The 11,605-nt window shown below is 38.0% G+C and overlaps 1 protein-coding gene across 1 annotated transcript in view; it reads right to left on the reverse strand.

Annotated features, from left to right (window-relative positions):
• LOC115217101 (acetyl-coenzyme A synthetase 2-like, mitochondrial) overlaps positions 1 to 10,284 on the reverse strand; it is a 31,446-nt gene extending 21,162 nt beyond the window's left edge. The window contains exon 1 of the mRNA XM_029786697.2: positions 9,851 to 10,284. Within this exon, the coding sequence (XP_029642557.1) occupies positions 9,851 to 10,184 (334 nt within the window). The 5' untranslated portion in view covers positions 10,185 to 10,284. The remainder of the gene's footprint in view (positions 1 to 9,850) is intronic.
• Positions 10,285 to 11,605: the final 1,321 nt, after the last annotated feature.

The following is an 11,605-nucleotide window of genomic DNA, read 5'->3' on the forward strand; positions in this document are numbered from 1 at the left end:
TCTGTCCTTGTTTGTCCTCCCTGTGTTTAGCCCCTTGTGGGTAGTAAAGAAATAGGTATTTCGTCTGCCGCTACGTTCTGAATTCAAATTCCATCGAGGTTGACTTTGCCTTTCATCCTTTCGGGGTCAGTAAATTAAGTACCAGTTTTGCACTAGGGTCAATATAATCGACTTAATCCGTTTGTCTGTCCTTGTTTGTCCCCTCTGTGTTTAGCCCCTTTTGGGCAGTAATGAAATAAGATGGAGAAATGTGATCTTCAGATGTTGAGTCTCACAGGGTCGAAGACAAGTGACCAAGACTGTTGGTGAATAGCTGGGCTTGAGAAGACACATCAAAGTAAACGAAATTGTGGCCGTGGCCAGTGCCAATGATGTTCGAAAAGCACCTGTACCAGTGACACACAAAGGGCACCCAGTACACTCTCTGGAGTGGTTGGCATTAGGAAAGGCATCCAGCATTAGAAACCAAGTTAAAACAAACTGGAACCAGGTGCAGCTCCCTGGCTTACCATCTCCCAGTTAAACTTTCTAGGAGGAAGCACTCCGTCGGTTACGACGACGAGGGTTCCGGTTGATCGGAATCAACGGAACAGCCTGCTCATGAAATTAACGTGTAAGTGGCTGAGCACTCCACAGACACATGTACCATTAATGTAGTTCTTGGGGATATTCAGCGTGACACAGAGAATGATAAGGCCGGCCCTTTGAAATTCAGGTACAACAGAAACAGGAAGTAAGAGTGAGAGAAAGTTGTGGTGAAAGAGTACAGCAGGGATCACCACCATCCCCTGCCAGAGCCTCGTGGAGCTTTTAGGTGTTTTCGCTCAATAAACACTCACAACGCCTGGTCTGGGAATCGAAACCGCAATCCTATGACCGTGAGTCCGCTGCCCTAACCACTGGGCCATTGCACCTCCAGTTAAACTGTCTAACCCATGCCAAAACATACGTTAAATGATAAGGATAATGATGATGATGATAATGATGATGATGAAAGCCTGTTTTAATTTTAAGAGTATCTCCACCTTCCCCGCCTTTTTACGAAATTTCTCCCAAATTCCTTGCCCCCATAACCATGGAGTTACAAAACAAACTTCATTCTGGCACAGCCATTATGGAATATGTAGCAGGACCATTATTGAATGTGTAAATAATTGAAAAGCTTCCAAGAAAGACTTGTTTAGTTTATATTTACTGAGGTATGAAATGTTTTGTTCCCAACCATTTTGGTGCCATTGATTCAGTCCTGATTCATTTGACATCAGACATTTTAATGTTTTCTCTCATTTACTCCCTCCTCACATTCCTCCCTTCTCTCTCTTTCTCTCTTCCCCCTCTCTCTCCTCCTTCCCTCTCTTCCCTCCCTTTCTTCCCTTCCCTCTCTTCCCCTCTCTCTCTTCCCTCCCTTTCTTCCCTCTCTCTCTCTTCCCCCTCTCTCTCTTCCTTCCTACTCTTCCCCTATCTCACTCTTCTCCCTCTCTCACTCTTCCGTCCCTCTCTTCCCTCCCTTTCTTCCCCTCTTTCTCCCCTCCCTCTCTCTCTTCCCTCCCTCTCTTCTCCTCTCTCTCTTTCCTCCCTCTAATCCCCCCTCTCTTCTTTCTCTCTCTTTCCTCCCAATCTTCTCCTCTCTCTCTTCCCTCCCTCTCGTCCCTTCCCTCTCTTCCCCTCTTTCTCTCTTCCCTCCCTCTCTCCCCCCACTTCTTTCTCTCTGTTTATATGTGTGAACATCTAGTTAAGTATGTATGTGTAATGTCGCTTTCCCACCCCCATCCCATCTCTTCTCTACCCGTATGCATATACTTCTGCACATGCAATGTGTGTGTGGTGTGTGTGTGTGTGGGCATATGTGTATGTGTATGTGTTTTCCTCCCTCACCAAACTATACAGTCACCAAAACCGGCCAAACGCCTAAACATCCATGCCCTCACGTCCCTCATACCATATTAACTGCAAGGTACAAAAATTACTGGAGTTGGATGTGGCTGTCCACAAAATCTAATATCATTAATATTTCATCATTGTTCTTATCTCTTTTACTCTTTTACTTGTTTCAGTCATGTGACTGTGGCCATGCTGGAGCACTGTCTTTAGTCGAGCAAATCAACCCCTGGACTTATTCTTTGTAAACCTAGTACTTATTGTATCTTTTGCCGAACCGCTAAGTGTTGTGGATGTAAACACACCACCATCAGTTGTCACACGATGTTGGGGGGACAGACACAGACACATAAACATATACACACACATATACATATATACGGTGGGTTTCTTTCAGTTTCCGCCTACCAAATCCACTCACAAGGCTCTGGTCAGCCCAAGGCTATAGTAGAAGACACTTGCCTAAGGTGCCACGCAGTGAGACTGAACCCAGAACCATGTGGTTCGTATGCAAGCTACTTACCACACAGCCACTCCTACGCCTAATCTGTCATAAATTTGCAATAAAAATCCATTTAATCAAGCTTATTTCGTTTTTATGTTCTTTAACCCTTTAGCATTCAGATTATTCTTATTCTGTCAAATGTAAAGTTCATGTATTCATACCATTTAAAATTAATCCTGCATCATTTAATAGCTTTGAAATTTCAATGATGTGATTGTTTATTTTTAAAACGACACTATAAGGTAGGTATCAAAAACCAGAGCTGTCCAGTTTGAAGATAAAACAGGAATGTTTTGACCAGGTATGGCCAGTTTAAACACTAATGGGTTAACCCTTTTGATACCAACCTGGCTGAAACTGCCTATGGCTCTGTAGTACAAATGTCCTACTTTCATAAGTTCTGAATTAAAATCTTCCACCAAACTTTAGTCACAATTTATGCTCCCAACACTAGCTTAATGATAAACTAAGTTATTTAACTAAATTCTTTGTTATATTTAAAGTAATTTAAAGAAACACTGAACATCTCAAATGGCTGAAACCGGCTCTGGCTCTGTATTACAAATGTCTTGTTTTCATAAGTTCTAAATTAAAATCTTCCACCAAACCTTAGTCACAATTTATGTTCCTAACACTAGCTGAATGATAACTAAGTTATTTTACTAAACTCTTTCTTATATTTAAAATTAATTGAATGACACACAGAGCATCTCAACAGAAATATGGTAACGAAAGGGTTAAGGTCTTAATTGTCCACATAGCACGAAACTTCTTGCATAGCAGATTACACTGTGATTGCATACAAAAATCATAATCCCGTGTAAGTCAAAATAGACAGAGGTTATTTACAATATGCCAGGTCATAGCTAAGTTAACAAGTTGCTAGTATTAGAAGGGTATCAGTGTACTATGTCCTGACCCAGATAAGTAAATCTCATCAGCTCAATTCGCCTAACAATAAACTTAATACTTTACCGCTGTAAGTTGTGTAAATACTGTTTACTTGAATGATTCACACACACTTGTTAGATTGATTACGATTCTCACAAAGAATGTAACTTGAAGTGAGATATCTTCCATCTTTCGTTGTGATTTGTTTTAAATTATACTCTCTCTTTTACTCTTTTACTTGTTTCAGTCATTTGACTGTGGCCATGCTGGAGCACTGCCTTTAGTCGAGCAAATCAACCCTAGGAATTATTCTTTGTAAGCCTAGTACTTATTCTTTCGGTCTCTTTTACCAAACCGCTAAGTTGCGGGGATGTAAACACACCAGCATCGGTTGTCAAGCGATGTTGGGGGTACAAACACAGACACACAAACATACACACACACACACACACACACACATATATATATATATATATATACGACAGGCTTCTTTCAGTTTCCGTCTACCAAATCTACTCACAAGGCTTTGGTTGGCCCGAGGCTGTAGTAGAAGACACTTGCCCAAGGTGCCACACAGTGGGACTGAACACGGAACCATGTGGTTCGTAAGCAAGCTATCTTCACGGGTATTCAAATAATCCCGCTGATTATGAAATTCCATAAACCAATCCGGTGTCATATTCTATGGCTGAATAGCTTAGAAGTTTAGATAGGTGCAAGAGTGGCTGTGTGGTAGAAGCTTGCTTCCTGACCACATGGTTCTGGGTTCAGTCCCACTGTGTGACACCTTGGTCAAGTTTTTTCTACTATAGCCTTGGGCTAACAAAAGCCTTGCGAGTGGATTTAATAGACAGAAACTGAGAGAAGTCTGTCATATATAGATCATCATCATCATACTCTTTTACTCTCTTTTACTCTTTTTACTTGTTTCAGTCATTTGACTGTGGCCATGCTGAAGCACCGCCTTTAGTCGAGTAAATTGATCCCAGGACTTTTTCTTTGTAAGCCTAGTACTTATTCTATCGGACTATTTTACTGAACCGCTAAGTTATGGGGACGTAAACACACCAGCATCGGTTGTCAAGCGATGTTAGGGGGACAAACACAGATACACAAACATACACACACACACACACACACACACACATATATACATATATACGACGGGTTTCTGTCGACCAAATCCACTCACAAGGCTTTGGTCGGCCCAAGGCTAAAGTAGAAGACACTTGCCCAAGGTGCCACGCAGTGGGACTGAACCCGGAACCATGTGGTTGGTAAGCATCATCATCTTTTAACATCCGTTGTCAATGCTGGCATGGGTTAGATGGTTTGACTGGCAATGGTAAGCTGGAGAGCAGCCACATGTGTATGTGCACATGTGTCTGTGTGTGTATTTGTGTGTGTTCATGCATATGTGTATCCTTGATAGCCTTTCTCTTCTACTGATCTTCCCCAAAAACTGGAATCTAAATCCAGCTGATTGTGTATATTTAGCTAATTGTCTTTATATTAATTAGAAATAATAGCCATAACAATGATAATTAACAGCTTCTTGTTCAGCCCACATTCTTTCAGTGCTGGTCAGCCCATCAACTTCTTTGTCTGTGGTCTTTGAGCATGCAAATATGCATGTGTGTGTGGGGGGGGGCGTGTATTAACAGCTTGCTTATATGTATGCCTGTGTGTGTACTCCAGTGTGTGGATTTAGGTCAATGTGCAGTCAAGCATGAACGTGAATGAGATCATTTCCTCACCCATTACCCTACATACCCACATACCCATGTTCCTATCCCTTCAATCTGTTCAACTCCCAAAGGCCTGCCTCCCTCTCCCTCCCCCCCCCTCTCCCTCTTTCATTTCTTCATTTTGTCTTTCTTTCACTTTCTCTCCACCTTTCTGAGTTTCTTTCCTTTCTTTCATTCTTTCTCTCTATAGTGCTCATGTTTAATCAGAAAAAATGACCATAGGGCCAGGAGTGGCTGTGTGGTAAGTAGCTAGCTTAACAACCACATGGTTCCGGGTTCAGTCCCACTGTGTGGCACCTTGGGCAAGTTCTTCTACTATAGCCTCTGACCGACCAAAGCTTGCGAGTGGATTTGGTAGAGGGAAACTGAAAGAAGCCCGTTGTGTATATATATATATATATATATAGCTACTACACACATTTTTTTCTCTCCTTGTTTTTTTTTCTGTGTCCCTTTCTGTAGAAGAGCGTAGGCTCAAAACGTAAAAGACTCTATTCCTGAGCGCTATACTAATACATTTGTTTGTTTGTACTCCACCTGCCTTCGTCTTTTGTTTATTTTCGTAAACTTTCCCTTTATATATATATATACATATACATACCTACATACATACATATGTATATATGTATGTATGTATGTATATATGTGTGTGTGTGTGTCTGTTTGTTCCCCCAACATCGCTTGACAACATATGCTGATGTGTTTACATCCCTGTAACTTAGCGGTTTGGCAGAAGAGACCAATAGAAAAATTACTAAGCTTACAAAGAATAAGTCCTAAGGTCAAATTGCTTGACTAAAGGTGGTGCTCCAGCATGGCCACAGTCAAATGACTGAAACAAATAAAAGAATCCCCAAGTACAACAATATCTCCCTATTTCATTTTTCTTTTAGGCTGGTATGTATATGTATGTGTTTCTTAATTTGTGTGTGTGTCTGTATGTCTGTATTGTTGCTATTATGTTAAACTGTCGTATGTCCAAATTTGGCCAAATGTGTTTTTTTTCAATATTTAATTTGGCTTTGCTGGTTCTTTTGGTCAGACTATCATATCTCCTCCGGCTGCTTCAGATGAAAATTGTCTAAGTGGCTTCCATGCACATAAAAAGCAGCAGCCGATCGTGGCCGCTACCAGCCTCCACTGGCCCTTGTGCCGGTGGCACGTAAAAAGCACCCACTACACTCACAGAGTGGTTGGCATTAGGAAGGGCATCCAGCTGTAGAAACACTGCCAGATCAGACTGGAGCCTGGTGCAGCCTCCTGGCTTCCCATATCCTGGTCAAACCGTCCAACGGTTTAGCATTTTTCAAAAGTGTTGTAAGTTCCACATACGACAGTTTAGCACAAATATTTCTGACTGAAAATATCATACATGCATGGAATTACAATTTTATGCACACCGAACAAAATGTTATTGTTAAGCTGAAACAGTTGCTAATATAAAAAGAAATGGAACGGTGAAACTATTTTTTCATTTTCTGAAAAAGCAACATTTTGGACTGACAACATTATCATCATCATCATCATCATCATCATCATCATCGTTTAACGTCCGTTTTCCATGCTAGCATGGGTTGGACGGTTTGACCAGGATCTGGGAAATGTTTCTATGGCTGGATGCCCTTCCTAACACTAACCACTCTGTGAGTGTAGCGGATGCCTTTGATGTGCCACCGGCATAGGGGCCAGAGGAATCTGGCAACGACCATGATTGGATGGTGCTTTTTATGTGCACGGAAGCCAGCCAATGCGGCGCTGACATCGGAGGTGGCACTGGCACTTTTTGCATAATAAATATTTATAACAAGAACTTTTGGATGGAAATTCAAAAATCCCTTAATTAATTAATGGCTTTGTGAATTTCCATCCCAAATTTCTTGATGTTGCCATATTCATCCTACAGTATAGTAGCACCAGGCCAATAACCTTCCCATGAAATTACTTTGGAAGATGAGAGTAATAAGCAGTGGCCAGAATAAATAGCATAGGAGCTTTTTATGGGCACACTGAAAAAAACATTTCACATAAGCAAACTTAAAGGATATATATCATCATCATCATCATCATTTAATGTCCACTTTCCGTGCTGAGATGGGTTGGACAGTTTGACAGGAGCTGGTCAGGCAGAAGACTACACTAGACTTATGCCAGATGCAAAAAAGAACTCATTAATTAAAGTTAATTTTTCTTGCTTTTACAACAATTTACATTTGAGTGAATAATTAAATTTAGATGGGAAAAAATACCAGAAAAATTTAAATGAAGAGATCTATAGTTTCACTGTTCCATTTCTTTTTATATTAGCAACAGTTTCAGCTTAACAATAATATTTTGTTGGATGCATAAAATTGTAATTCCGTGCATGTATGATACCCTGTATCTGAAAATATCTAATTCTTGTTCGTTATGGAAGGAAAATGAAAACTATAAAACTATGGAACAATAAAATGACAAATGGAAGAAAACTATAAAATGGAATTTAAATAAAGCTGTTGAATGAAAATTTTTAAAAACTGTAAAACTACATGGAAAACTACAAAATGAAAAATAAATTTTAAGAAAATTATATGTAAATAAAAATATGTAGGGTGAAAGTAGATAAAATCTCCATCTTTTATCTTTTATCTTTTAATTGTTTCAGTCACTGCACTGCAACCATGCTGAGGCACCACCTTTGAAGGGCTTTAGTCAAACAAATCACTCCAGCCCTCAGTAATTATTATTTAAGTCTGGTATCTATTCTGTTGATCTCTGGGAACAAGCATGCAAAAATACACACACACACACACACACACACACAAACACACATAAGATTCAGTTGAAACACTCTTGTCACAACCTGGGACCTTGAAGACTGATTTAATGCAAGAAAGTATACTAGACCCTTAATATTTGATATTCAATAAGACAATCAATACTTCATTTCATTTTACTATATATACTATTTATGCTATATATTCTACATTAATATTATAAAGAATATAAATAAAACATAAAAAACAGACAGAGTTGGAATTTCTTTGATTAAAATATATAGGTTAATTCCTTCAATATACGATGCCTTACACCTGTTACACATATTTTTTTCCATTTTTGCCACCTGGGCGCGGATCTATATGTTAACCTATATTTTAATCAAAGAATACATGCAGGTGTACCCTTTGCGAGAAAGTGTGCTAGACATCTGCTGGATTGAAAGTACACATGCCGTGTCACAAGGCTTAGGAATTGTTGAAGGTAATTTACTGAACCCTCATTCATTGTCTTCGATGAGAGAATCCACCATATATATATGTATATGTATATATACTGATAGGGCACAGAAAGTGTGTCAATAGCCAGCTGGAGGAAGTGTCCTCCTGGGGTTACAAGCTACAGTAGCATCCACCCTTAAGGGTTAGCCACATTTAAGTGGCAAATATACCTCACAATGTCATGCAGCTACTGTTTATACCTCGCTCAGAGATTTGTCATATATATATATGTATGTATGTATATATGTATGTATGTATATATGTACATATATATATATATATATATATATATATATATATATATATATATATATATATATATATAGTTAATCCAAACAAGAAAGCACAAAAAAAAACACAACAACGCGAGGACATGGAACAAATATATTATTGGACGCTCAGGAAAGAAGGAAAGAAGGAGGGTTTAACGTTTTGAGCAGAGCTCTTCGTCGGAAACATAGGAGAAGGAAAGATCCAGAGAAGGGAAGACAGAGGAAAAAAAAATCGCCAACGGTACACACACGGTCACATTTTGAATTGTATATATATATATATATAATATATAATTGTATATTATATATATATATATACAATTATATATTGTATAGAGGGCATTTATGTGTATTAATGCCCTCTATACAATATAGATATAATTAATTTGTTCAAAAGAAAAAAATTATTTTCAAATTCTTTTCTTTTATGAGGTTTTCACGCTAACTACCTGATAATTTCTTGTTAAGATCCCTTATTAAGAAGTTATCCTTAATTGTTATATATATATATATATATATAATATATATATACACAATTGGCATCCACACATTCATTCACAAGACATTGGTCAACCCAGGATTATAGTAGAAGACATTTGTCCAAGGCGCTGGGCAGTAGGACTGAACCTGAAACCGCTTGGTTTACAAAGCAAGCTCCTTAACCACACACCCATGCATGCATGAGTAAAACAAAACAACTATATGAAAATACAAAAAACAAACCAAGATGAAAATACATGAAAAACAATCGGATGAAATATAAGTGAAAAACTATGGAGATGAAAATATATACAAACTGTCTCCCGTAAACTAAATAAAAGGAAATCTTTGAGTTGAAAATAAGTAAAACTAGGATTTCTAGGGTGGTTCCGGGTTCAGTACCACTGCGTGGCACCTTGGGCAAGTGTCTTCTACTACAGCCTCGGGCCAACCAAAGCCTTGGGAGTGGATTTGGTGGACGGAAACTGAAAGAAGCCCATCGTATATATGTATATATATATATATATGCGTGTGTGTGTGTGTATGTTTGTGTGTCTGTGTTTGTCCCCTCAACATCGCTTGACAACTGATGCTGGTGTGTTTACGTCCCTGTAACTTAGCGGTTCGGCAAAAGAGACCGATAGAATAAGTACTAGGCTTACAAAGAATAAGTCCTGGGGTCGATCTGCTCAACTAAAGGCGGTGCTCCAGCATGGCTAAAGTCGCATGACTGAAACAAGTAAAAGAGTAAAGAGTAAAGAGTAAAAGAGTAAAGAGTAAGGAGTAGTAAATAAATGGGGAAAAAATTAAAATAAAACTTACCAGAGACGTTAAGTTTACCACCAACAAACCAGTTTATTTCTCCTGTCTTAAAATCACATTTTTGAACTCTATCAAATTCTTTATCCCACAACAGGCGGCTTATGGCCAACTTTGACCAGAACAAGTCGGGCTTTTCAATGCTAAACTTGTATAAATCGTCATGATTTCTAACAGTTGGATGGTCAGCAAATTCCGGCAAAGGACTGGTGCTGTTGAAAGGTTTCAGGGGTAGGTTTCTTGTGTAATTTAAAGAGGTAACAATTTTAAGTTGTTTAGGAATCAACAGTTGATTTCTTATAGGAGAGAAACTTAGTTTTAGTAGAGAGGCCATCATACTACCACACAGCTGCTGTTGAGTGAATATGATACAAAACTAAACAGTTCAGATACATCTAACCTGACCTAACTCACTTGTGATTTATGCATGAATGATTACAATTTCATCAACAGAAAGGTTCTCCTATACAGGGAAATAACTTCACTGTGGGTATGACATTTATAAAAGTAGTTTAACTGGTCCAGCACAAGGTTAAATACATATATATATATATTATTATATATATATACACACACACACACACACACACATATCTATATATATATATATATATGTACATATATATAATAATAATGATAATAATTATAATTATGAAATTATTGTATACAGTGCTCAGGTGCACCACAACTTGTCAAAAGTGCGTGTAAAGCATATATATATATATATATATATATATATATATATATATATATATATATTATTAGGAAATTAAAACTTATGGCCTATCTAATGCTTTAGAGTGAATGTCATTCTTTTGGGATATATAAACTATTGACAATATATGCATACATATACATATATTACATATATATATATCATAAGTATATGTGTATATGAATGTGTGTATGTATATTTTTGGGATAGTTTATTTTAATTAATACATGGAGTAGGAATATCATAAAAATACTACATACTGTATTCATGTTTATAATGCAAACACAATTTGTACCTGAATTAAAGATCTAAGTTGGTAGGTGTTTATCACACCTGAGCTTTATTTTATTTTGTCGTTTAGCAATTTTTAGTAATGCAGGAAAAACACGCTTCTTGACTCTTCTTGGGGTAAGATTTATTTTTTTATAAAGTATCATATGCTATTTCTTAATAATTCCATAGAAAACATCCTTCTGCTTGTTTTGCATTTTTGTTTTATCTCCAATGATTATAAAGCAAAAATGAGGTTTAATTATTTATCTGTCCATTTATTCATTTATATATGGTGTTAAGATGAAAAGTCTATGCTCCTGACCCCTGTGTGACCCCCCTTTAAAACTGGCTAGTTTTATGTGACTGATGTTCAGGTTGAACAATTATAGGAAAACTGACCCAGCAGGAGGGACAGGAAATGAATTCCAAAGGGTTTTGACCTTGATGAGAAAGGACTTAATAATTAGTATAAGCCTCCTACAGGAGGAGGAGTGGCTGTGTGGTAAGTAGCTTGCTTATGAGCCACATGGTTCCGGGTTCAGTCCCACTGCATGGCATCTTGGGCAAGTGTCTTCTGCTATAGCCCCGGGCCGACCAATGCCTTGTGAGTGGATTTGGTAGCCGAAAACTGAAAGAAGCCCGTCGTATATATGTATATATATCATATATATATATATATATATATATATATATATAGATATATATATATATTGTGTGTGTGTTTTGTGTCTGTGTTTGTTCCCCCCAAAATCGCTTGACAACCGATGCGG

Source organism: Octopus sinensis, linkage group LG11 (genome assembly GCF_006345805.1).
Source record: "Octopus sinensis linkage group LG11, ASM634580v1, whole genome shotgun sequence".
Lineage (NCBI taxonomy): Eukaryota > Metazoa > Mollusca > Cephalopoda > Octopoda > Octopodidae > Octopus > Octopus sinensis.